Consider the following 27027-nt stretch of genomic DNA (forward strand, 5'->3'; position numbering starts at 1 on the left):
ACAGCAGAGGCCGACCTGGCCCGGCGGCTCAGTTGTCAGAGCGTCATCCCAACACACCAAGGTTTTGGTCTCAATCCCTGGTCAGGACTCGTGCGAGAATCAGCATAAAAACAGCAAGTAGCTCTCTCTCTCTCAAATCGGTTTTTAAAAACAAAATGGCAAAGGCTGCCCGAGGGAAAGGTGCCCCTTCCTTATGGCCTGCAAGTGTGACTGCACGGGGTTGCAGGTGAGTTTGGGCCTTTTTCCTTTGCCCTGTTGCTGTGTGTAGGCACCTTTACAGACTGGGATCCCCAGGCCGCCCTTCCAGGTTGGATGGGTGGCTCCCCCAGACGCGGCCTCGTCTGCCCCTGCAGGAGTCTGGGGCAGGGAGGACGGGGTCGACACAGGGAGACAGACGCTGGGCCCCTTCTGCCCATTCCTCCCGGCCCCGTCCCAAGGGTGTGACCTTTAAGTACAAGCAACAAACCCTTTTCGTCCAGGGCGAGCAGTGGGGAGGAAACTTTTAAAGGAGATTGTAGTCTTTTTTATTTATTTTACTTTTTAGACAAGAAGGGAGGGAGAAAGAGGGAGAGAAACATCCATGTGTGAGCAGTGCATTGATTGGTTGCCCCTCACACGCCCCCAACTGGGGACCCGGCCCACAACCCAGGCATTGGCCCTGCTGGCAATCTGGACCTTTCTGGTTCACAGGCTGGCACTCAGTCCACTGCACCACACCAGTCAGGAGAGTATAGTCTTATTTGAGAAATACAAAACAGCATATGCTCAGGAGAACAACTGGGAATCAGATATGCCGGGGTGGTTTTCTTCTGTAAGTTCTTGTTTGCCTCATTTTTGCCCTAAAGCCTCCAAGCCAGGTAACTAGTTCTGTCAGCAGAGCCTGTCCCCCAACCAGGTGACGCCCTCCTCGAGGAGCTGTGACACGTCCAAGAGCCATGGGAACAGTCTCTGTCCTTCTGCTTGAGAATGTCACATCCAGCTCAGTGCTGCCCCGGTGCCCTTTCGACATGCCTGGAGCAGTCTTGGAAGCGCTGTGAGCGCCCTCTCTCCCCAGCGTCCCTGGCTCCGCCCGTGGCTGCCTTCCTTGTAGACAAATGTCCGGCCTAGCTTTCCAGAGGCCCCTAGGCAGGCCTCCACTCCCACCCCCACCGGAGAAATTGCTGATCCTAAAAAAGCCTGGGGCTCGACAGAGGGCTCACTTCGAAGAGCCGTCTGACACTACAATTTCCAGATCAAAGTCAGCTCCGTTCTGGAGTCTTAGTCCCCACTTCCGAGCTATTTTTAATTTGCTTATTTAAAGAAACCATCATCTCGGTGCTCAACAGCATCTATTCTGTTGTGGGATTTGGAAGAATGCCGAGGGCACGGGGTTTACTCAGAAACAGACCTTTAAAAACCAAACCAGGTCCTTGACATAGTTGCACAGCAATCCTGCCAGGTACCGGGCTCTCTGCCCTGCCCGTGGGTGGCTCCCTGCTGGTCCCTGGCTTCGGATCGGTGCCCTGGTGCCCAGCATGGCTTCACGCCCTGGACGGGCCTGATCCAGGTTGAAGCCTCAGCTGCATGACTCTTAATGGACTGGCTCCAAACCTCCCGTCTCTCATCTGCAGAAAGAAAATTCGGAAAACAAAAAGCACCCCCCGCAAAGGGTGCCCGTGGCATTGGCCGCTTTCAGAAACCTACACCTGGTGAACCTGGCTGGGGCAGGAGCTCTGGTGTCTTTATTTCTTACAACGCCGAGCTTTATGGCGGCCTGTGCTTGTGACTGGATCTCGAGTTCTTCGTGGCCTCGTCATCTCCTCTGGGCCTTGACCTCTGGTCTTCGGAATGCAGGCTTTGGAGTCTCAGACGGAGGGAACGGGTGGCTTCCAGGTTCAGGGCCTGCAGTTTGCACAGGAAGACCAGCGCTTTCATTCTCTTCTTAACATTCCGCGCCCGATGGGGGGAGGGCTGTTCGTCAAAAGGAAAATACCTGCGCCGACCATTTATTAAGTGAAGGCTGGGCATTAAGGTCACAAAGGGCCATGGTTCGTGTATAAGTGAACATGGTTTTACATGATGTCACTCAGTGGTGACAAGGGAGCCGCTGACTCCAAGAAAGGGGGTGGGTCCTGGGAAACAAATGGGGTAGTTTGTATGCGTCTAGAACCATGTAGGAAACCCCTTTGTATGTCCATGTTTTGCTTCTGGAAGTCTGTCTGAAGAGATGAACTCCACATGGGGCGCAGCTGTGTGCATGAAGCCATCCGCGGTGACCTTAATCATAACCACAGATTAGAAGCAGAGAGTTGTCCCGGAGTAAGGAAGTGGCTACGTAGGTGGAGGGACAGTCACTCTATGAAACATCTTGTGCCCATTAGAATTATAAAGACCATGTGGCACCATGGAGGACGCTTTTATTAAGTGAGAAAACAATGCTCCAAATTATAGGCATTATAGGACAGCAGCCTCATAAAATACGCATATGAATGAGATTAAACAAACATCCAAAAAGGAGTAATGATTATGGGAGAGGTAAGGGTAGTCAGTTATTTTCTTCTTCTTTTTTCTAGTTCGCAAAGTGTCTCTATTGTAGTGTAATTACTTTTGTTTGCAAGCGTTTGCAAGCGTGCGGAAGAGGGGGAGCAGAAGTGGTGAGGAAGAGAGGCATCGTCCAGACCGACATTAGGAGGGTCGAGACGGCCGGTCACGTATTCTGCCGGGCGTGGGAGACGGCGTCCTCCTGCGGGTTCAGATCCAGAGAGGCTTTCGTTTTTCCGTGTCGCGATTTGTCGGTCAGAACAGCTCAGCACTATCGTTTTTAGAGATCGAGCAGCATCGGGTTGCAGAAAGCATTTCTGGGGCTCTCAGGTGTGGGGCGTGGCCGTGCTGGGTGCCAGGCCTCCAGCGTCCACGATCTCAGGTGGGGGGGGGTGGCGTCCTGGCTTACAGGACCTGCAATGGTGAGCCCAGCACAGCCGTGCCGGTGGGGCCGTCTCGGGAGGACGCCTCTGGAGTGACGTGCCACCCTGCTTGGCTCAGGCCGCTGGAACAAATGCCACAGACGGGGCGGCTTGAACTGCAGGCATTGACTTCTAGCAGTTCTGCAGGATGAAGGCAGAGCAGAGGGGGCCCGTGTGGTTGGGTCCCGGTGAGGGCCCTGTTCTGGGTTCCCAGGCGGCTGCCTTCTTGCTGTGCCCTCCCATGGTGGAGAGAAATCTCTCCAGTGTTCCTCACAAGGGTGCTAGCTCCGTCGTGGGACCCCCCCCTCTCTTGACCTCACCTAAGCCTCATCCCCTCCCACAAGCCCCACCTCCTAACACCCTCACTTTGGGCGTTAGGGCTTCAATGTGTGAATTGAGAGACACCTTTCAGTTCAGAGCAGGTGTGAGGGGCCGGAGGAGGAGGTTGGGTCCCTGCAGTGCTCTCAGGCCTGCCCTGGACATCATTGCTTTGGACCAGGAAGGCAACGTCTGGCTCTGTTGGTTTCTTTGACTCCTGCTCGCTGATGCAGGTCCCCGGGGGAAGAGGCCGGGGCAGGGGCTGGGTTTTGACCCTCGTCACCCTCCCAGGGAGGGTGGCCGCCCACCAGCAGCTCCTCCGGAAGGCCGTGGAATTGTTCCGGAGGAGGCCAGTTAGTGCTCTGCCTGCCCAGCAGAGAGGGCCCTAATAGGCAGAAGGAGTTGGGAGTCTCTGAGCTGTTTGTAGCGTGGGCTGTGGCGAGGCCTTGGCATCAGAGCAAGAAAGTTCCAGAAAACGGACCCAAGGGGCTCACACTGCTGCTGGTGGCGGGGGTGGGCTGCGTGAGCAGGCGCACCTGTTCCGGTTGGTTCCAAAGGTTACTTTCTGCTCTCTCCCCCCTGTGCCCGGCGCAGAGTCAGATGGAGTTCAGCATCTCTGCCTTATCCATCCAGGAGCCGAGCGGCGGCCCCGCCAGCGAGCCTAGGCATCCACCCAAAGCCACTCAGGGCTCGCAGGCCCTCCGGCCCCCCCAGGGCAGCAAGTCCTCCAGCCTGGATGCCCTGGGTCCTGCCCGGAAGGAGGAGGAAGCGTCCTTCTGGAAGATCAACGCGGAGCGGTCGCGCGGGGAGGGGCCCGAGGCCGAGTTCCAGTCGCTGACTCCCAGCCAGATCAAGTCCATGGAGAAAGGTGAAAAGGTCCTGCCGGCCTGTTACAGGCAGGACCCTGCCCCGAAGGACAGGGAAGCCGAGGCGGAGAGGCCCGGCCCCCTGCGCCCGGAGCCGCGTGTTCTTTCCAGTGCCGCTGTGGAGCGCGAGGGGCCACAGCCGGTGCAGGCCAGCGCCAGCCCAGTGGAGGAGGCAGTCCCCTCCGAGCCCGTGGGCAAGCAGCCCTGCTCCGTGGCTGGCCCGGGGGACAGGGACGACGTGGAGGATGAGCTGTTCTCAGAACCCGCACCTGTGCAGGTGGGTGGCCCCTTCCTCCAGGAGGGACATGGGCGTTTCCACCTCTTGGCCGTTGTGAACTACGTTGCCGTGAACACGGATGTGCGGGTAGCTGTTTGAGGTCCTGCTTCCGTCCTGCGGGGTGTACCCGAGAGGAGGAGTTGCCGGCCCCGTGGTCATTCCAGAGTGGTTGCATCAATTCCTGTGAGCAGGAGGCCCAGCGAGACAGATCGCAGCCATGCTAATACGGTCTGTCTCGCTGTGGGTTTGATTGGCACGTCTCGGATGACTGGTGATGCTGAGTGTCTTTCCCTGTTGCTCAGTGACCACTTGAATATCTCCTTTGGAGAAACGTCTCTTCAAGTCCCTTGCCCAGTTTTTATGGGTGGGTGTTCTGTGGTTGGGCCCTGGTCATCCTCTGGGTGCTTCCCAAATGCAGTGGTGGGTGCCCTGCCCACCTCCTCCCATCAGCTGCAGGTCCACCCTCCAGCTGGTGGGTTTGGGTTTGCCCTCCTTTGGGTGTACCCCGGTCTTTAGCCAGGGCTTTGGGTCCTCCCTTCCCTGCCCATCTCCTCCCTCTGTGTGTCTAGTCTTCCTGCCCTCAGCTCCTCTCAGACGGGCTCCACTTGCCTCTCTGCCCGACTGGGCATCTTTCTCTGACCCTCAGCAGTCGGCTCTTCCTCCAGAGGAAGTTCTTGCCTAGCTCAGTGGAGAGTCTCCATCGTAAGAGATGCAGGACCGCATTTGGGGAAAGGGGACTCAGGAGTCCGAGATCCTCTGAAAGGACAGCTCTCTGAGCGCAAAGCCCAGAGTGAGATGCTCCTAGGTTGAAGAAACTGCTAGGCAACCAGAAAAAGGAGAACTCGATTGAGCCCCTTAGTTTTTTCCACTTTGGCTCGCTCACTCTCCAATGCGGATGCGGCAGAACTGGGCTGGAGCCAGGCTGCCAGGGAAGTTGCGTGGCCCATTGCTGCCACGGACGCACTTTGCGTTTGCCAGCTGCGTGGAGGGTGGGTTGTCAAAGTGTCCTTGCCCAGGAAGGCTGCTGGCCACCCAGGGATATCTGCTGTGCTGGATCAGAACAAAGGGGCACCTTAGTCACAGGGCTGGCGGGAGCCTGTCGAGACGTGTCTGAATATGGCCGCAGCCTGGGACAGCCCGAACTTACCCTTGTCATTCACGTAGTAGGTCCTTGACATGAAAAATGTCCCTGGGTTAGGGAAACCACAGAACCTTCCACGTAATCTGAAAGAAGCTTTACATCCCCTCCCCATTTTTTTTAGTCCCTCAACTTTGCAAGTTGTGTGTTGTGTGTAACATTAGAAAGGCTCCATTTGTACCATGTTCTCTGATTCCACGACGACTAAATGTAAACGTGCCTGTCTTCCAGGAAGAGAAAAGATACGCTTTTGTCCTTTTCTCTGTGGGTGGGTCCGGAAGCTGCTCACAGACATGGCTAGGGATAGGAGCCTGCATTGAATTCTATTTAATTTTCTGGTTCCAGGCTCCGAGGCAAATTGAGGGCAGGGAGCTTCTGAGACAGAGGCAGTCTGTTTCATTTGGGTCATTTTAAACGAGATGCTGTTTTTAGATTACGCAAAACTAAAAAAAACCCTCCTGCCTTACTTTGATGTTTTTGTCTTCCCGGCAGGTCAGCTCAAGCAGTGCCATCTTGAAGACGGGGTTCGATTTTCTGGACAACTGGTAAACTGTGGTAGACCAGAAAAAAAAACCTCCACCAAAAAACGAGAACCCCCCAAATGTTTTCCAGAATGGTGTGGCGGAGGACGCAAAGTGTGGCATTTCCTGGGTCGTTTTCTGGTTCCTGTACGCAAATTTCTTAGTCTTTTGGAAACTGGTAGATATTGCCTTGTCCAGAGTTCCAGTGTCCCCTTTTTTGGTAAGACCAGAGATACACACTATTTTCAGTGATTTGATAACACGTTTTACATCCGGAATTTTTTAAGACTGTTGGAGTTCAGTCAACCTTGCAAATGAATCTTCCGTTCCAGCTGCACCCAGTTCCCCCCTCCTCGGAGAAAGGGTTTTCTCCACCATGTCACCAACATTGTAAAAGTGATTTCCGCCCCCTCCCCCTTTATCCCCTCCCGGTTTTTGAACGTGTGGGGTCACCTTTGATGGGTGATGGTTAGTGATGTGCCGGGGGACGGTGACATCAGCATGCTGGCTGTGACCACGGAAAGGTTTGCCCCCCCCCACACACCCTGCCCCACCCCATGCTCCCAGCTGTCCCGGGCTTCTATCCCTGAAGCCCTGTTTCTCGAATCGCGTGCCACCCTCCGCCCTGTGTCGTTTGCAGGGGACAGGCTTGACATGAGGCAGAGGGCGTCTTTAAGCGGCCCCGATACTTATTCAAACTGTCCTTGTTGAAGAGTTGCATGTTTCAAAGTTTTGTATTAACTTTGCATTATTTTGTATCTAGATTTAGCGGTTGTAGGGCTACCACTTTTAGAAGTTCTCTGCCGCTCCTGTGGCCTGTGGGTGTCCCCTGTCCTGGGCACCCGCGGGAGGAAGGGCTGATGGCAGGTGTCGCTGGCGGACAGGGCTCTCCCGACTAGTTGTGTTAGACCTCCCCGCGTGGGCGCGGCAGGGGCGCCTTCATCCCAAGGACTGGTCCGGCTGCGTCACCGCGGACCCTCCCCCAACCCTGTGCCCCCGGAAGTGGAAGAGTCCGGCTCCTGCTGGGGCCCAGCAGCGCCTCCTGGAGACCTTTGTGGTCATAGCAACGGCATCTCCCGGAGTTGGACCTCCCCCCACTGCTGCTCTGAGGGGGGCGGCGCCTGGCCCCTGAGCTGCAGGAACCTGCAGGACACGCCCAAGTGTGGTCTGCACGGCACCTCTCACTGTGTTCTCCTCACCTGACGCCTTAATCCCAGGGAGTCCTGCCAGCCTACGCCTGGTCTCAATATCAAAGTGAGTCTTTTTAAAAAATGCCTCCTTGTTTCATAGGACAAATCTGAAATGATTTCCAGAATATTTTATCTGGCTTCAAGGGGAAGCACGTGGCAACGTTCTTATTTTTTCCAGGAAAGTTTCTGCCAAAGCTGTGGCTTAGCCAACGTGTGGTTTGGTTCCTGCCAATTCTTAATGTTCCGAAACCTCATTTGGCTCCTCGGGGCACTGGAGCTGACCTTCCTCCTCTGGTGACTCTGTTATGGCAAATGCAGGTTTTTTTTCCCTGTACCACTTAAGTATAGTTGAACTATAAAAGGGAACACAGGTTTCTAGAGCGGCGGTGAGGGAAAGGAGCCTAGAAATCCCATCTGGGGCACCACAGCAGGGTGCCGGCCCCTCGGGCCAGCCGCGGAGGCTGGCGCCCGGCATACCCCGGCCTCAGTGGGGGCATTGAGCTGTCTTAGAACGCAGGTCTGAAAGCGGGGTCCCTTCAAAATGAGATGCGCAGATGTGAGTTGGTGCTCCTTCGCGTTGAGAGCAGAGAAGATCTGGGCCCTGGGATGCTTAGGCCAACGTGATCCGTCTGTTCTTCTGGGAGACACTTGTGATTTCTTTCCCACTTTCCCATTAAGCCCAGTATCCCCTTTGAACCCAGAAATCCTAGAGGGAGTCCTGAAGTCGAGTTGTTTTGCTCCATACTTTCAGAAGTATGGAGATGGGAGGGAGAGAAGTGAAGCTTGGAAGAATCCGACTCCTAGTCAGTATCCTGCCTGACCTTGGGGGGGGGGGTGCTTGTAACCATGGCAGCCTAGATACAAAGATGGTTCCTTTCCCGTTCTCCTGGGAATCTACCTTCAGTGCATCCAAATAAGGGAAAATTAAGCTCTTATGTCCACCACCTTCCCCCCCCGCCGCTGTGTATCAGGAGTTTCCATTTATTATTTTAAAAATACTTTTCAGCTGCAGCCTCTGTGTTTTTGGATTTCCCCCACCTCCACCCCCTGTACCTGGGATTCAGCTCAAGCAGTCAGTGTCTCGCTTTGGGTGATTGTATTTTGCAAAATCTCTCCCAAGAAGCCAGAAACTAGTCTCAGTTCTTTCCCCTGGGGGGTCCGTCCCCCTCCCCCAAGCCCCCGGGCCTGCTGCCAACTTTGGGAACAGTGGGGGTCGCAGCCCCTGCGTGGACGGAGCGGCCTCCCTTTCTTTGCGCTTCTCTTTCTTTGATACACGTTTTCAGAAATGAAAATTCCTACTGGCTACTTGTAACTTGGTTGTATTTTATATTAATAACCTTTAATAAAGCCATTTAAAATATCCTAGGCATGTCTGTTTGGGCCTCTGCTGGGGCAGGGATGGACGGAGAGAAGAAATGGATTCTTACTGGTTAAACCAGTGCTAAACCGCTTCAGGAGGCCCCCCCCCCCCCGGGTCTCCTGAAGGTCGGTGGGAAACAGTGTCGAGGTGCACAGGCCCCCGGGAGATATGGTGGGCTGTGTCCTAGAGGGCTCGAGAACACCCTTGGGTGACATGCTTCTCACAGCCAGTGACCGACGAGGCAGGGCAGGTGCTGTCTCCCCAGAGACCCTTCACACTGAGCCTGGCTGAGCTGGTCTTCCTCGGAAGAAACTCATCAAGCCTGGCCAGATGATCTGGTTCATCAATGTGCAGGCGAATGCACTTCTAAAACGGATACCCATCAGGAAAACGGTGACTCAGGTGGCCAGTGGGGCCTCGCCGCCTTGCGAGCAGGAATTTCTGGGTGAGCAGGTGACTGTACCTGCTGACTTGTGCTGTACAGTGACCGTGGGGAGGTGGGTGGGCCCGCAGGCCTTGCATTGGTGCGTCTGCCCATGAGGAGAGGAGGTGTGATAGCTCCCGAGCCTGTGTGTTTGGCAGCTTGGATGGTAGCTCAGCATGTGGTCCTAATATATCTTTTTTTTTTAAAGAAGTGTTTCTTTGCAAGGGGGAGCCATCCACATAAAGACAAGATATGCCCAGGCCTGTTTACACTTTGCAGCCAGGAGGGAAGACAGGGAATCTGGGGGCAAGAGAGCGCTCTGCCGGGGGTGGGGTATTTATAGGGCCCTTCCCGCCATCGGGGAGGCCTGATTCCATGCTCATATGCAGTCTTCTATCGAACTTAACAGCCTTCCGGGCGCGTCAATATGAAGATGGGGGGCCCCAGAAGGGAAACCAGTGAGGCTGAATTCCCCCAACGCAGGCAGTTCTGGATGTAAGAACAACTTAAAAATCAAGGGCGGTGGTTCCAACTGGAAACGTGAATCAAAAGGTACCAACTCCTCACAGCAGCCAGAGACGTAAAGTGTCCAGGACTCGGCTTCGACCAGTATGTGAGGACTTCTTTAAAGAAAACTACAAAAATGAAATAGAATGACTGGAGGAAGACGCGATGATCCCGGGTGGGGTAACGATATTCTAAAAACGTCATTTCCCCCAAGTCGTTTTATAAAGTCAGTGCAACCTCGGCAAAAATTGCAGTTGGCTGTTCTGAGAAATTTGACAAATTTACATGAACCTGCAGGCTCATCGTTCACCGAAGGATAGGGGTGTGGCCCTCAGTTATGGAAGCACGTCACGGAGCCGCAGAAGCACATCTGTGGGCATTGCTGCAGGGCCGCGGGTTCCACCAGAGCAGACCGAGAGCCCGAGTGCACGCCCCCGCACGTGGGAGCTTAGTTTACAATCGAGTGGCACCGCCGGAATCAAGTGGCTGGGTCCACTGCATGGAGACGGAAATACCCACCACTGGGCACTAGGGAGCTGCGCATGGAGTCCAGACCAAATGAAAGAAGGCGAAGGTGGGAAGCTCGGAGGGCCTAGCTCGTGACCAAGGGCAAGGAAGGGCTTCTTTCATGAAAGTTCAAAAGTGCAAACCACAAAGCAGCCTGCTGCATCTTGTATGTGGACATGAAGGGTTGTTGTCCGTGGAGTGAGCATGGGTAGAACTAATGAGCTGGAAGGATGGGAGAGCACATTGGCTACGTCCTCGGCAGTGAAGGACCGGCATCGGGGATTCAGAGGGCGCTCCTGCAGAGCAGCGGGAGGCCAGCAACCGCAGCAGAGAGGGAACAGTAGGGAAAACCCTTAAAAACTGGAAAGCATGTGAAAAGGTGCATCAGGTAGCCGGTTATCGGAGAGAAAAGTAGAGAGAATTGGGTGATGGCAGAAATGGGCTAGGGCAGCGGCTCTCGACCAGTGGCAGTTTCACCCCCACCCCGGCCGGACACTTGGGTGGGGAGAGCCTGGTGTCTGGTGGGCAGAGGCCAGGGACACTGCCAAACGTCCCCCAGTGCCCGGTTCAGGCCCCATGGCGAAGGGTTTGGTCCCAGACGTCGGTAGTGCTGGGGTTCAAAACCCCGGGATAGACGAACTGTGCAGACACGGTCTCGGGAGCAATGTGGCAGTGTTTCACCATGTGTCCTGCGACCCCACAGTTCCACTCTGTGACGAAAGTCTGAAAGGAAGTCTTAGCGCAGGCGCTGACAGGGTGGGCACAGGGCTGTTCACTGCGGTGCCGTTTGTGAGAACGGGGGCAAGGTGACACCCGTCCGTCACGGGAAGGTTGTTGGATGAAATGGGACGCCCTCACCAGGGGTCATTCTGTGGCACCTAAAAGCAGCATATGAGCTGTCCACGTGGCAGCCTGGGTGGGTCTGCACAAATGTATTACTCAGTGAATCAAAGCAGCAAACAAAAATGGAATACAGAACAATACGCCATCTGCATCAATTAAAAACATGCGCGTAACACAAGACAGACTCAACCGTAGAATGCCGGCCCCCATGGAGGTGGCAGAGGCGGGAATCAGGGAGGCGGGAAAGAAGAGCAGAGATCTGCATGGACCCATGGTGATGTGCCAGCGGGCGCCTGCCTGCAAAGGAAGTTGGTGTTTTTCACAACCTGCGTCTGCTACTTATCTCTCATGTCGGACAGGAGGCTCATAGGTTTCTCTAGTGTGTCGGGTTGGCGGTGGCCGGTGGCCAAGCACTGCTCGGATCTTCCGAGGCTCATCTCTGGTTGTAATCTGTGTAGATGCAATCACACCAGCTGTTTTGGGCGGGGCCAGGGAGCCGATTTCGTCAGTTGGCCAGTTCGTCAGTTACCCAGCAAACCGAAGTTTGCCCCACCTGAGAACCCGTCACGTGACAAACTCATGCACCGTAACACATGTGAAGGTCTTTCAGAGTTTTCTACAGTTTTCTAACCGTATCACCGAAGTGTGGGAAACACCGTCTACTGCTTTGACCCAATACCGGCGTTTTGAAGCATTTACTGCCAGTCTTTGGGGCGTGTGTGTGGGACAGTGTCCAGGTCCAAGTGCAGAGCGTGTGTCGCAGGGACAGTGCAGACTGGAAGTGAGACCCACAGGAAACCCTGGCAACACCTGTGCCGTGGCCGTGTGCTCGGTGCCAGGTGCCCCTTCTCGGCCCACCACCCCCTGAGCTGGTCTCTGTCCATCGATCCAGGATCGACGTGGCCTCAGGATCACAGCGCCCCATTTTTCTTCCGAGTTCTTACTGTGTCGCAGCCTGGTGCCGGGCCCGGGGATTCAGTAGCGTTTGATACACACAGATGCTGCCCTCATGGGCTCACACTGCAGAGGAGGAGGAGGCAGGCTGAGCACAGGGCCGTGCAAACAAATTTGTACTTAAAAATTGCTCAACGTGAACGAGATTGCTGGCTCTGGCCATGGCAGAGTAATTGCGAGAAGACCTACCCTCATGTCGTAAACGACCATAAAATGAGAGAAAATACAGGGAGAGGCGAAAGTCAGGTTTACAGTTGTGAGTGTGGGAAACAGTTTCTTCTTTTATTACTTACTGATTATTGTATTGTTTTTGATACAAAAAACCGTACGTGTGTTTTTGCTACACCTTGTACAGGAGCTGCAGGAGTGTATGTGCCGTAAGACTGCCCTGGCTTCCTGACATAGGCACTGTCTGGACCGTGGGGCAGGTCTTCCTGAGCTGAGAAGAATGAGTTTGGGGAGGAAAAGGGAGCTGGGGTCTGTAGGAGGGAAGTGTGCAGAGAAGGAGCTCCAGAAGTATGCACTGAATGCTCCTTGAGTCTCTCGGAGGCAGTTTCTGGACTGCAGTGCGGGAAAGGGGGGGGGGGAAGTCCAGATGGAGCCTGGCAGTCTTGCTGAGGCGAGGAGAATGCATTTGGAGTTGGAAAGGCCACAGGGGCTAGAATTGAAAGGGCAGAGCTCCAGAGAGGAAGAGCTCCAGAAATCTGCATAGAGGTTCCCTTAAGTCTTTGGCCAAAGACCAGACTGGTGCAAGTGTCAGGTGAAACCCTGATGGGCTGGGCAGGAACAGCCTCCAGGGAGAAGGCAGTAATCAGGGAGCTGTCAGATAAACACGTCCCAGAGTTCAAACAAGGCCAGGGTTCGCTCAGATCGCCCCCAGGTGGAGCGCAGATCATGTTGAACACGTGGGGCTCCCACCAGAGATCCTGGGGACCATGCGCTGGAAGTGGGGCTGTTAGCCTTAGAATAACGGGTACTTTAGATCTGTTGTAAAAGAGCTTTAAAAGAAGACATAAAGGAATCAAACCAATTCACAAGGAACTTAGCTGCCTGCCAGAATTCGTCCTGCATTCTTTATACAAACATCACAAAATTAGCAAGAAACCTAAACTTCATGATGGTCAGCAGCTAATCAAAATGACTAGACATGAGCAGGCAGGGAACTGTGATTCACAAACAGGAGAACAGTCAATCAGGAGACCAGCCCAGAAATGAGGGAGATGATGGAAATCAGATTTTAGAACAGCTCTTATTCATATGATCCATCTGCCCAAATATGTAAAGTAAAATGTTTCAAAGAAAGAAGTGGAACTTTTAAAAATAAATATCTGAAATGAGAATTTCACTGGAATATATTAAAGTTAGATGATATACTTCAGAAACAAGTAAATGTGGAGACAGCAGTAGAATTATTCAGAATGAAGCAAAAATAAGGGGGGTGGGGCAGGGGTGAACAGGGCCTCAGTGTCGTGTGGGAAAACACTAAGTGATCCAGTATGTGAGTAATCAGTCCCAGAAGGAGGAGAGAGGGAGGCTGATGCAACAAGTATTTGAAGAAATAATGACCAACCTTCCCCAAATTTGATAACAATAAATGTACAGATTCCAGAAGTTCAATGAATTTCCAGCAGGATGAACTCACACACACACACAATGCTATAAGTGGCTGAAAGTAATAAACAGAAACTTTATAAAAACAGCCGGAGATAAAAAAGACATGTTAGAAAGTAGGGTGGGTCAGGGGGGTGGAGAGAATGACCACATGACGGCAGACTTCTCATCTCAAGATATGCAAGCTTGAAGCAAATGGAATGACATCTCTCAAGTACTGGGAAAAATGAAACTGTCAACCTCAAGTTCAAAATCCAACAACAACAATCCTTAAAAACTGAAGACTAAATAAAAGCTTTGTATACATACACAAAAGCTGAGAAAATGTGTCCCCAGTTGACCTGCGTTACAAGAAATATTAAACAAAGTTCTTCAGGCAAGAGGGAAATGATACCAGACGGACGCTTGCATCTGCACAAAGGAGGGAAGAGGGCAGAAAATGGTAACTATGGGAGTAAATATAAATGCCATTTTTCAGCTTTAAAAACATTTAGGAGGATAATTGTTTAAAGCAAAAAATAATAACGCTGTGTGTGGCCCATGTCTCTTGCAGAAATAAAATGCATGACACCTGAAAAGATGGGAGGAAGAAATGGATGCATTCTCTTGTCGAGTTCCTGTGTTACACATGAAGTGATACAGTATCGAAAGGCAGACTCTGTGATGAGTCAAACATACCAATCGTGAATGGTGTAGCAACCATTAAAAATTAAAACAAAGATGTATGAATAATAATTTAACTGTGGAAATAAGATGGAATGCTAAAGATTACTCAGCAAGAAAGCAGGAAGAGAGGAAAACAGGAAAAAAAGGGATAAATAGAAAACAAAGATCAAGATGGTGGGTTCACGCACAACTAATTTGCTAGTTATGTTAAATGCAAGTGGCTTAAATGCTCCGAGTAGAAAGCATAAACTGTCAAACTAGATTTATAAAGGGCCCCTGCTGTAAGGAGTCTGTAAGAAATGCACCTTAAATATAAAATAAAGAGACGAGCCAGCTCGGGCCAGCCGCCTTCAAGCTTCCCCGAATCCACGGGGCTGGGGGACACGGTGATGTGCGAGTTTATGACGCCCAGGGTGTTCCTCTGGTCTGTGCAGCTTCCCCATCCGTCTCTACTTTCAGCAGGAGAGTCTTCAGGGACAGAATGTTCCAGCAGCTCCAGGGATGGAGCCGAGTCAGAGCGAGACCCCTGAGGAAGCAATCGCAGGTCCTTTGCAAAGTAACATTTGAATGGTTTCCAGTTGCTTCAGGCATACAGGTTCGCTCACCTTGAACCACAGCCACCAATCGGGATAGAGTTTATTCTACATTCTCAGTCCTGTCTGCAGGGTTTCCACACTGACAGGGGGGTTGTCCAACTCCAGCCCCGGGCAGTATGCCTCTGAGGGCACCTGGGGGTGGCACCTGAGGGGACCCAGGTAACAGTGACTCTGTGGCTCTGAGGGGAAGCTGGGCCTGGCGGGTTGGTTGAATCACGCTTGTATTTCTTCCCTGCATGAGCACCTCCAGGGTGCTGTGCTTTTCCCGGGTAATCGGACACAGATGCTCCCGTTAGGACTGGCTCCTGCTGTTCTCCTGGCTCTGGGGTGTCTCCTGGGGCCTCTTCCGGGGCAGACAGCAGGCCCCAGTGCCCAGCCCCGCCCTCCGGTTCTCTGGACCTGAGCCGGTGCGGCGGTGGCAGCAGATGTGGGGAGGAGGACTCCAGGGCCCCTGGCCGGAGGAAGGAAATGCTCCCTGTGGCTTCTCGCAGCCCTTGAAGTCACTCCAGCTTCCAGACACACCGAAGCTGGGTTGTCAGTTTTCTCTACAAAACGCTTTTTTTCCCCCCTGATGTCTTTAGAACAGAGAAGAAGCCTGTAAACGCAGTTTGGGGCCTGGGGGGTTTAGTGCACAAAGCAGGTGAGGGGGACCAGCAGTCTCCAAGGACATGATGCTTCTCAGGCCCCCACCCCGCACCTCCATCCCCTCCGTGGGGAGAGCCCTCGCCAAGCTCAGCACCCGGGCAGCCACCTGAACGTGGAGGCAAAAAAAGAAAGACCTGAATCTCTAGAAGCAAATGATCCGAGCTGTGATTTCCTCAGGCTACTCGGGAGAAAGAGTCCCCCTCACGGGCCTCACCACAGCCTGTTTCTGGAAATCCAGGCCTGACGGGCCCTGAGCACCGGGCTGGCTGCGGGCTGGCCCCCCGGACCTGCTGCGCTCCCTGCCGTAGTCCACGGCTTGCCTTTGGTGTGCACGCCGCCCTCACAGCCCCTCCCCTCCCTTTCTCCCCTTCCCACCCCTGCAAATTTGGAAGCAGGTTTGAAGAGTCTGCCAATTTGAACATCCTTTTGGCAGGAGAGGTGGGGATTTTTACTTTTCCACTGAAGGGCCTGCCAGCGAACACTTCGCCAGCCGGAACCTGGCTCTCAGGGAGAACAGAGGCAATATTTTCCTGGGACGGGATGAGCAAGAAGAGCTTTTCCAGTGAGGTCCCGGCTCCTGAACTCTGTGCCACCAACGCCCCGCACATCATTGACACTGACCTCTCCGTCAGCCCCACCTGGCCTGGCCATGTCCCGGGGAGTGAGGGGGACCAGCCAAGCTTCGGGGGCACAGCAGTAGCAGGACTTCTTCCCGACCACGTGGACACCGTTAGATTTGCGGGGATGGTCGCATCTCCCCCACCGCAAGACACCTCACACAGATGCTGGAGAGACACATTGCTAGTGACCCGGTGCCTCATCGCTAGTGACCCGGTGCCTCGAGTCACCCCACCAGGGGAGGTCCCCGAGGGAGTGTGCCGGGCAGTGTCTGCTGTCACCCGGGCAGGGACTGACGGTGGCCCTGTCCCCTGGCTCACACCCACTCTGCTCTGTGTGGGACCACTGGCTAAGGGTGGGACTCAGGGCTCACAGAAGCCCTCGTTCAGAGAGTTTTCCCCTTCGTATTGTCCTTCATTGAGGACTGCGGTGCTACAATGTGTCAAATGCCACCTTGGGGTATGTACAGGAGTTTCAGCTTGTCGCCCACCGTGCAGTTTGCGCCCAGGTCAGTTAGGCCACAGGGAAGCTGGGACACATGGATGCTCAATGGCCACCTTCGGGGCTAAGCTGGCCAGGTGAGCAGGCAGCAGCCGCTGGCAGCAGGAAGGGCCACACCCACAATATTTATCTGAGCTCCTCTCAGAACCTGGGATCCTACCCGGGGAACACCATCCCTCAGGTGTAAAGCTTTCCTCTCCCTTTGAAATGTGTACAGGGGTGTTTTTTTAAGCGACAGTAGTGCCCTGGCTGGTGTGGCTCGGTTAGTTGGAGCACCATCCCATAAACCGAACGGTCGCGGATTCGTTTCCGGGTCGGGGGGCATGTACCTGAGCCATGGGTTCGGTTCCAGTTACGGTAGGAGAGGCAGCCCATCAGCGTTTCTCTCTCACATCGAAGTTTCTGTCCTCCCCTCCCTTCCTTTCTCTCTAAAATCAATAAGCATATCCTTGGGTGAGGATAAAAACAGTAGGTGTCATTGGTCACACTGAGAACATTTTCCGGTCATCCTGCAGCATCTTGGACTCTCCAGTCGGGAAGGATGCAGCCGCCTCCTCCGGCGGGGGCTCAGGCGTCTCCGTGCAGCCGTTGCTTGAGCAGGAAGCACACGGCGATTTTTCCAAGTTGCTCCTCGGCTGGCTGGTGAGCCCTCTGAGCCTCAGATGAGGTTGTTTTAAGACCTGTTTTACAGGAACGAGAAAACCAACCTTCTCGGATGGTCTGATATGAAGCAAGCTCTTTGTAAAGCGTGACCGATATTTTGAACAAACACAATGAAGTCAGAAGGCGAGCTAGTGTTTGTCATCCACTGCAGTCACCGAGGAGTCCTTCCCTGGCCCTGGAGAGGTCGGGCAGACCCCCACCTGCCTGGGCTTCCCCAGGGCAAGAGGGCTGCGGGGGCTGGAGCTCCTGGAACACACTCCCCATTCAGCAATTAAAATGTCCCGTCCGAGGTCCGGGTGGGCGGTCAAGGCCAAATCCACTGAACATGGCAGCCCCACTGTGTGTCCGTGTGGCTGTTCAATGCCTGAACCTCACCCAACCAAGCCGACATCTTTACTAAAAAGTTGGAGATGAATAGACAGATGAACCAAGCCAAGGTCTCCGTGACTGAAAAGCTGGGAGTGAACAGACGAACCCCTTAGGCACGGTCCCGCGGAGCCCCGACTGCTTTGGAGAGCTGACGGCCAGCGCCCTGGGAGAGCCCCTGTCCCGCGGAAGATGGGCGACGACTGCACTTCACCTTGAAACTAGGAAACGCGGACGTGGGCATCATTTTGACCCATTTAACAAGCCTGTTGCTGAGGTCGACATTAATTTAGTACCATTTACCTACTTTCTGTCTGCTCTCTGTACGTCTGTCTTACCTCATAGATCAGTTACTTTTCATTAATGGCTTTATTAAGGGATCATTTAAATTCTCAAAACCCTCCCCCGTAAGTGTTCAAACAAACGCTTTTCATGCGTTTTCGTCACCATGAGCTACTTCTAGGACTTTTCCATCGACCCAGGAAGTTCCCTCGGCTGTTTGCCGTTAACACCCCCCTCCACTTCAGCCCAAGGGACTCCCACCTGCTTTCTGCTCCATAGATTTGCCTTGTCTAGGCGTTGGCTGTAAATGGCAGATGGAATGAGCACCTATCAGTGGCTGATCGTGTATTATTTACAATAACCGTTGTCCGTTACTGGGGAGCTCGGGGAAGCGTCGGCAAGTGACGGGGAGGCGGCTGCTCCCGCACCCTTAGCCGAGTTGGCAGACAGGATTCTGATGAAGCTCCGCTTCGAACTTGATCTTCATGCCATCCACCCTGCCTCCTTCCCTCTCTGCACGCCCCTGCAGGCCCCCTCCTCTGCCACAAGGATGCTCATAAGAACCCGAGGCCTGGAATTTAGTGAGCCAGTATCTCATCCTTTATTTCGAATTCCTCCAGCTGGGTGGGGTTTGCGGTTCGGGGTTGGGACTGGGACCCAGAGTGAGCCCCCTCCCTGCTTCTCCCCCCCCCCCAGGAGGGGAGGGATGAAGTCCAGTCTGACCTGGAACTGGACTCCCTGGGGAGAAGCAGCACTGCTCGGGCTTTTCTGTCCCAGGAGCTCTGGGGACAGACTGTCTGGAGCAGAGACTGTCCGGCTCTCAGGGGACGGGCGGAGAGTTTCACACTGTTCACTCCTGCCAGTCAGCACCAGGACCCCCTGATGTCGGCCCCGGGGAGCAAACGCCCCCATGGTGGAGAAAATGCTCACTCGGGGCCCCACGCAGACCCTTCTTGCGTCAGGCCACCCAGGGACCGAGCTGATGAAAGCCAGGGCTCTGTGCGCTGGACCTTTGGGTACTTAGTCATGGGAGGAGGTCAGAGAAGTGCAGGAGGGGCTGGCAGAGACACCCGGGCCAGGACATGGGGCACGGTGGGTGGCCTCGGCCATCTCGGGGCGGCGGCCTCAGGAACAGGCAGCACAGATTCCACACCGCGGAGTCCACTTCAGTCTTCGAGGTCAGGACGGAGAGAGGTGTCCCAGGGGAGGAAGGGGGTCGACAACGGAAGAGGGCGTGAGGGCTCTGCACCAGGAGACATACTGAAGTTCATGGCCCAAAAGTCAAATCCCAGCTGGACGGGCTGCTTCTCACCAGGCAGGCCTCAGATGTTCATTGTCAGGGTGATGAACTGGCAGCAAAAAGAAACAGAGAGAAGGGGACAGAGAAGGGGGTAAGCCTCCATCTCCCGCCCAGGTCAGAAATGGCCCTGGTTCTTCCCGCCACAGGAGTGCCTCGCTGAACACTCGGCCTGCAGACATGCACTTCGGCCTCAACGGGAAACATTTAAACAGTAGATTCTCAGCCCTTTGCATTTCCCAGAGCTTCTGAGCCCTTTCTGAGCAAGCTCAGGTCAAATGCAGACGGTGAGACGGAGAGTGAACCATGCTTTCTCCCCGTGGGTCCAGTGGCCTCCCCAAGGTGTGGAGCAGGGTCGCCTAAAGAGCGTTTTCCTCCTGGTGAGGGGTCCCCTCACCTTGAGAGAGAGGCGGCCCCCATCACAGAGGGGCTGCGGGAGAGGGGAGCTATTCTTTACCTCCTCCACCCTGAGTCCCTCATGCCCCCCTTTCTCATCACCAGGTGGTCCCTGGGGGGAACAAGTTTCCAGTAAATGTGTTTTTTCTCTCCTCTCTGCTGCCCCTCCCACCTCCGTGCTGTCCTGGGCACAGCATGAGCCAAGGCCAAGGGCATGGGAGGCAGCCACCCAGACTCTTTCAGCAGGGAAGGTGCTGGTGAGGCCGACTCAGGCAGAGTCTCTACGCCCTGGGTGGAAGGAAGAGGCATTCGGAACGGTGGCTCTCGAGCATGACCACACACGGGACTCCACGGGGAATTTAAAACACACCAGTGCTGGGGTCCCAGCACCTAAGGTCTGGATTGAACGGGTCTGGGGTGTGGCCAAGGCACAGTGGTTCGAAATCTCCCCAGGAGATGCTAACACGCAGCTGGAGTGGAGCAGGTTGAAACAGGGGAGGGAGAGGAGGAACATTTGTCTTGGAGGGTTGTTAACGCCGGGCCAGGGGCAAGAACGCACACTGAACAACTCGGGTCCCCTGAGCCAGGGGGACAGGAGAGAGCTCGTTCCAGCCCCCACACCAGGGGAGACTTGGATAAGAAATGACACCTTGAACCTGAAGCGATGGAACGCTTCCTCGGTGCTTCTGGCCCTTTGGGTCCTTGGCCACGGGGCCACTGACTACCAAGCCCACCCGCTCCCCTTGCACTGTGGACAGGCGGCAACTGTCACACTTGCTTCACGCTTATTGGTGGCAAAGCCTTGAGGTAAAGGAGAAATGAAGGTGGGCCCAGCAGTTCCTCTTGTTTCCATCGGAGACCAGTGTGGGTTTGCACACCTGTCTTGGGAATCCTGGGTGTTTTTTATAGTCATCAATCAGAGGAGTTTTGTGTATGAATGTGTTGTCCATGCGAAAGGTGAGAGAGAATAGCAGAAAAATGCCCAGTTTCTAGTCCTAGTGTACTTAAAATGTACCCAGGGGTGTGGGCTAGGCACACGGGAACATTAGTGATGAATCGACACGATAAATTGCTAAATTATACAATATGGCATTTACCAAGTTTGGGTATAAGTTTTAGGCCTAGATCTCTTTCCACAAATGGTGAGACCGAGGCACAGAGCAGGCTGATCGACCAAAATCAGAGCTCAGGGAGCGGGGAGACCCCACCCCCTGTCTTTCAGCAGGGGGTTGCTGTCTCAGAAGAGTCAGTAAGTGGTGCCCGAATCCATAGTCGCTAGTGAATTTGGAAGGGAGCCGAGCAGGGGGTGTGGGCACAGGATCTAGAGCTCGGAGATGGACAGAGAGGCACGGGCTGGCTCCACGCCATTAGGTCCCGGGAAAGCAGAGCTGGACAGAACGACACACAGACAGAGAAGGGAAAGCCTGGGACGCGGGAATCACGGGGGCCGTTGAAGGAAAGCGTCCAGTAGTCTGTCCCCGGCCTGTGGGCAGGAGAAGGATTCAGCAGAGTTCTCCAACTTCACTGTGTTGAGGAGTCCCTGGGGGCCCCGCCCAGCCAGACCTGGTTCAGCAGGCCCAGGGTGGGGCTGGTGCCCTGCTCTTGTTTTTGTTTGTTTCATTGCGATATAATGGACACATAACAATTGCAAAGATTCAAGGTGTGCATGTGTTCATATGAAACATTTATATACGGCAATATGATTGCCACTGTAGGGTAAGCTCACACTTCCATGGTGATGATACTTATCATGTCTATTTTGTACCGAAAACAATGAAGGTCAAGTCTGAGCAACTCTGAAGTTCATGACAAAGCATTGCTGCCTGTAGTCACTCTGTGTTCCTACTCGCTCCCCTAGGTGGACCCCAGGTGGCTGGTGCTGGGACTGCAGGGGCCTGGGGAGAAGGCAAGCCACACCTCGGATGCCTCTTCCCTGCTGCCTCTGAAACGCCATCAGGCTCCTCCTCCACCACTGTGGCTGTCATTAGCCCCTGTAACTGGTAGCAGCTGTATATTTCTGGGGGTTTTGAGGAGCCTGCACGTATGTATACATTCAATGAGCACACACATGTCAAGAATCCTGCAGGATTAAGGGAGCAAGGGGAGTGAACAAATCAGAACTCAGAAGGCAGGCAGGCAGAGGAGCCCATCTGGTAGAAGGAGGAGGAGGAGGAGAAAGGGTTTGCTAGCTCACTCGGCTCCAGGTGGCTAATCTCTCCATGCCTCAGTTTCCAGGTCTGCAAAATGGGGATACTACTAGTTCTTAGCTCATAGGACTATTGTAACAATTATAATGCATAATACCTTTAAAACATTAGCAATAGTTTTGTTGTTTTACCCCCAAAGTCAAATGTTCACCCACACACGCATTCAGCAAAGGTTTATGGAACATGGACTCGGGACCTGGCCCTGGCTGCACCCCTGAGCGGAAGTCTTGGTCATACCTCATTTATGTTCAGATGAATGAAGTCCTTGTTCTTCGTACTGAGTGCCTGGAACACCCCTGATGGGAAAGACACGACAAAGGCATCGTTGCAGGGACTGGTCCTTCCACACACAGGCTGTTTTTCCCCAGTACCAGGAGCCTTCCGTGAAGCCTACGGAGGAGCTGCGCCACCTGGTGGTGGTCTTCCACAGCACAGGCCCGACTCAGGCGGGCTGCGGGATTTCTCTGGGGGGTGCAGAGGAAGACCTGGCCTTGGCATTGGGTGGGATGGGTTGTCATTTACATATCCAGCTAGTGCCTGGATCCAAAACATCTCCCTGTCTTAACTTTTTTGAGGTTAAGGTCCCTTGCAGTATGTGGTCTTTGCTTCCAGAATAAAAGCCCATGTACATGAAATTTTGCGTGAGTCTTGAAAGTTTACAACAAGGGGAGCTCAGGGAGTGCTCCTACAGGTAGGAGCAGCCCCTCTGAGTCGGATGCTCTGTCTACTGTGATAACGAAGACAGTGGCTTTGCTCTCTCAGCCTCAGGCTCCTGTTTAGTCTAAGCGGTCAAGCCAGCCAACCCTGGCTTCACCTGACAGTCACCTGAGACCGTTAGACATACAACAGACTGGGGGAAGAGGCTGTCATAGAACCAAAGAGACAGAACCCAACAGCCAGACGGGGTGAGTGGATCCTGAGACAGCCAGGCAAATGTAAAAAGCAGACTGGGGGAATTTCAGCATGGACCTGGTCTTGGGTGATGCGGAGAACTTCACGGGAAGGAAAAAAAAACACTCGTCTACCAATTGCCCTAAATATCGATTGTCAAGGCTTTTAAAGGTGTGCAAATTGCATGGTGATGATGCTAAACACAAGTCTATCTGCTAGAGATAACTACAGACGAAAGGACCGCATTTCTGGGACGTTATTAATTCAGAAAAAGAAGTCCGTGTTGGGGAATGTACAGAAAAGGTTACCAGGTGGTAATGATCGAGGCTGGGTACAGGGTGCTGGGACCACCTGTAGAATTTTTACAAACACTGATGCTGTGTGCCACCGCCACCCCAGATTCTCCTAATTTAGCTGCCTACAGAGCCGCCCGGCCATCGAAATGTTGGAGCTCCCCTGGGGATTGTGACGTGTGGCAAAGTTTGAGAAGCACAGGTGGGGGGCTGGTGGGAACCAAGATTGTTCTTTATACTGAAGTGTTTGATTAAAACTTTGAAGAATAAAAAGTTAAAGTAACCCTGGGTAAAGCCCTTGCCTTGGTTCTTTTAAACATTCCTCAGGCGATGAAACTAACCAGCAGATCCCAGCAGGTGACGTGAAACCCGAAGCCCCTGATGTCTAATATTCCTCCATGATAGGAACAAGCTGAGCACCCCCAGGGGATTTAGGGAGGAAAAGTGCAGTTGAGGGAGAGAAACCATCAAGTTGCATCATCTCGAGGTCGTTTGTGACCGCCCTGTAGGTCTAATAAGTGACCTTTACAAAGACCTTTCTCAGGAAGGTCTTTGTAAAGCCGGCCTCTCACTAACTGCTGGTCTGCCCAGAGAAAGCCCCGCCTCCTGATGGATGTTCGAGGCCCACTGGCCTCTCTCAAATCAGCAACATCAGTTGCTGTACTGCCCACTATGGGCGGCCCTCCTGGACCTTACAGTCCATGAAGACAGGTCCCAACCAGTCACACGTGTGTTCCAATGACATGGAAGAACCAGAGGGAGCTCCAGCCCGTGGATGCGAGGAGCATAGAGCCTTGGCTTAGCACATGACCTGAGGGCACCAGGCAGACACACCTTAGGAAGTGCCAACAGGACCGGCCTCATCATTCGAGGCCCCCAGCCCAAACCGGAAGTACAGGCTCTTTGTGCAAACATGATGAAGAGTCAAGGTGGTGACTGCGGAGGGTTAAACCAGGCGAGGATGCCGGCTGGGGCGCGACGGGGCCCTCTGCACCTGCGCAGAAGACACCCCCTGGGGGGTGTTACCCTGGTGAGGAGTTAACCGGTCCCAGGATGCACTTCATTCAGCTTCAACTCGGTGACCACATGACAGTAAACTGCTAGCTCCAAGGAGTTCCCTCTCCTTCACTGGAGTAACACAGCCTTGCTGCAGGTACTGGGTCAGCGCAGGGGTTTCCAAAACGCAAAGGCAGGTGGAAACGGGGGGAGAGAGACTCCTCGGACTCTGTGGGCCAGGGTGGGAGGGGACCTGAAATCGTACACGCGGCAGGACCACCCCGTCACCCTCCACAAAGACACTGCACGGCCTGTCTTCACTGACTATTGGCAGGCTGTTCCCTGCCCGCTCCTGGAAGGGGGCTGAGGGGAGGTGGACTCCCCTCTCCGGGGCTGAGGACACACACTCCCCCGTGCACTCACGGCTGGCGTTCTCCAGCCGGACCAGGCAGTTGAGGAAGTCATCGAAGCCCAGCTGCAGCCCCTCGTCCGCGTACCTGAGGACGATCAGCTGCAGGAGGTGACCGCTCAGCTGAAAGCCTGTGGAGCACAGACAGGGGACAACCTGGCTGAGTCCTGTGGGTGCAGCGTTGGGGAGCGCCAAGGGTCAGCTGAGTGGTGGGCTAAGGAAAGGGAGCCCCAGGTGTGGTCTGGCTGCAGTGTGACCGCATTGTTGGGGGGGGGTCACAGCTGCACCTTCTGAGTTTGATGAGTTCAGGGTCTTGGCTTTGACGCCAACGTCGCCCATCGTGCCTTGCTGACTGTCTAGGAGGCCCCATTTGGGGGAACTGAACCCGGGGCAGCGTCTGAGCCCCGCCCCCACCCTTGCCAGCCTTCCCTCCAGTTCTGCGTCTGAGCCCACGCCCAGCTGCACGTGGGTTCCTGCTGTGACACCTGCAGTCAGTGGCAATGTCTCCAGGGAAATTTAGCTCACAGGGGTTGGGGGGGCTCTAGAAATAACATTTCTCAAAGAACGCAACAGCTCGGGTGGACCTAGGGCGCATTAGGCTCCATGAAATGAGTCAGATAGAGAAAAACAAATACCATGTGATCGCACTCATATGCGGGAACTAAGGAATGGAATATGTGGACAAACAAAATGGAACAGACTCGCGGACACAGAGCAGGGGTGTTGCTTCACCTGCAGCTCTCAGGGCGGTGCGCAGCTCGTAGGAGGACATGGTGCCGGACTTGTCCGCGTCGAACTGGAGGAAAAGGTCCTGCGGGAGCGCAGCAGAGGCAGTGAGGCCCCCCGGAGTCCCAGAAGGTGCCCCATGGTGGCTGCAGGGGTGGGGGGAGGACGGCCAGGGCAGGAGGGGAGGCAGTGGTTGGGGAGGCCCCCCGTGAGGAAGGTGGGCCCTTTGGTTTTCCTTTCACTGGGGCAGTTGCACTGAGATACTTCCGTGATAGTAGAAGCGAGTGCTGGAATCCCACCCTGGCGTCCTCCCTTTGACCCCCTCTGCTCTGGGCTTGCACAGGCCCTAGAGGCCGCGCGCTCACCAGGCTACGTACCGTCCACGTCTTCAGTTTGTCCCAGAACACCTTGAATTCATCGAAGTCTAGCTTCCCGTTGCCACTGGTCTGTGCCGAGTGCATTAAGGAAAACATGAGCGCGTTTCAGCCTGAGGCTCCTCCTGGGACCTGCGGCTGCCACTGCAGGGGGGAGGGGCAGAGGGCTGGCGAGGGGGACGAGGGGACACAGGTTGAGGGCTTTGAGGGGGTGGTTTAGTGATTACACCTCGAGTCGCTGAAGGGGGGCCCGGCAGGGGTGAGATGGCAATAGCATCAAAAGGTTCGAAAAAAACCACAAAACCCCCTTCATTCCCTTGCACGGGACCCCAAAATAACAGCAAGACCCCCAAGTCCCCTCAGACACACTCCCACCCTTGGACAGTCCGTGTCTTTGACTCTGTCCCGGGTTCTGGCCAGGGGTTTCCCCGCCTTGGTGGCTCCGGTGAAGGAGACCGCCCTGTGGGGGGAGGTGCCACCCTCTAGGACACACTCGGCAGCTACTTCTGCCCAGGCGTCGGGAAGGATACGTCCGTTAGCGAAATGATGTTTTTACAGGAAACCAGGCTGAGCTGCTCGAATCTGATGCCCTTTTCTGAAATGACACGTGAACACAAAGTGCGGATCACCCCTGAAAACGTACCTGTTTCCATCTGTGGCAAGTCCGACAGTGCAGTTAGATCTGGGGCCCTGGGGGGGGGCAGGTGCTGACATGCTCACACCCTCGGGGGTCCCTTAGGAGTGGCAGTGGACGTGGCCTTTTCGGGGGAAAATACGCAAAATATGAAAAACCCCTTATATGGGAATATCCTTCCATCCATTATTTAGTCTTAAGAATCCCAAGCAAAGAACTACCAGTTAAAATTTTCTCCTGAGATTATTTATAAAGGCAAAGACTTAGAAATGATATAAGTGACCAGTGGAAGGACAATCAGTTATGCCCACACGATACATTAGCACAGTGTCACCCAGTTCTGAAGAATCGCGTTTGTGAGGCACATTTAATGACCCGGGAAACGAGAAATTCGAACACCCATTCGCAGCTGGTGTGGAATGTGGAAGTGCCGTGGGAAATAGTCCAGCATGTCCTCGAAACATTAAGTATACAGTTGCCACGTGAGCCAGCAGTCCCCTCGGCTGTCTTATCACCCAGAGAAAGGAGAACGCACTCCCACAGGATAACCTGTTCACGGGTGTTCGCGGCAGCAACGCGGCCCCCACCTGCGCATTCATCCACGGGCGGAGGGACGCGAGAGCAGAACGCAGTCCACTCGGGGCCCTGCTCCCCGGCTGTCGTCATAAAAACAGCGCGGGCCACCCTGGCACACGTTCCGCCAGGGGTGTCAAACTCACTTTCACCGGGGGCCGCAGCAGCCTCGCACTGGCCTTCCAAGGGCCGGATGGAATTTTAGGACTGGGGACATGTAACTGCTCCTTCACTAGGGCCAAGGAGCTCGGCGCTGCCGCCGGGTAGCAACAAGGTGCCGGGACGTGCCGGGACGGATAAAACAAGGTGGAGGGCGGGATTCGGCCCGCAGGCCTTGTGTCTGCCACCTGTGTGCCATGTGGAGTGGAAGGAGCCGGTCGTAATATTTCACGTATCATGTCAGTCCTTTCGGAGCCAAAGCCCAGAAGAGGCAGAT

General features: G+C 54.4%; 2 protein-coding genes across 6 annotated transcripts in view; one reads left to right on the forward strand and one right to left on the reverse strand.

The window, feature by feature from the left end:
- CUNH1orf198 (chromosome unknown C1orf198 homolog) overlaps positions 1-8614 on the forward strand; it is a 28891-nt gene extending 20277 nt beyond the window's left edge. The window contains exons 3-4 of one of the 2 annotated variants that reach the window (XM_037136751.2): positions 3855-4403; positions 6034-8614. In XM_037136751.2, the coding sequence (XP_036992646.2) occupies positions 3855-4403; positions 6034-6090 (606 nt within the window). In that variant the 3' untranslated portion in view covers positions 6091-8614. The remainder of the gene's footprint in view (positions 1-3854; positions 4404-6033) is intronic. The other variant, XM_037136752.2, reaches the window with a different exon arrangement.
- Positions 8615-18386: 9772 nt separating this feature from the next.
- Positions 18387-27027, reverse strand: part of CAPN9 (calpain 9) — a 33650-nt gene continuing 25009 nt past the window's right edge. Inside the window, exons 15-20 of one of the 4 annotated variants that reach the window (XM_053667323.1) lie at positions 25915-25979; positions 25388-25456; positions 25017-25095; positions 24373-24415; positions 21933-21991; positions 18387-19144 (exon numbers count right to left, since the gene is read on the reverse strand). In XM_053667323.1, the coding sequence (XP_053523298.1) occupies positions 21934-21991; positions 24373-24415; positions 25017-25095; positions 25388-25456; positions 25915-25979 (314 nt within the window). In that variant the 3' untranslated portion in view covers positions 18387-19144; position 21933. Of the gene's footprint in view, positions 19145-21932; positions 21992-24298; positions 24416-25016; positions 25096-25387; positions 25457-25914 lie in introns of those variants that run through there. The other 3 variants (XM_053667322.1, XR_008392066.1, XR_008392065.1) reach the window with 3 other exon arrangements.

This window comes from Artibeus jamaicensis, unplaced genomic scaffold (genome assembly GCF_021234435.1).
Source record: "Artibeus jamaicensis isolate MK-2021 breed Jamaican fruit bat unplaced genomic scaffold, CSHL_Jam_final contig_467, whole genome shotgun sequence".
Lineage (NCBI taxonomy): Eukaryota > Metazoa > Chordata > Mammalia > Chiroptera > Phyllostomidae > Artibeus > Artibeus jamaicensis.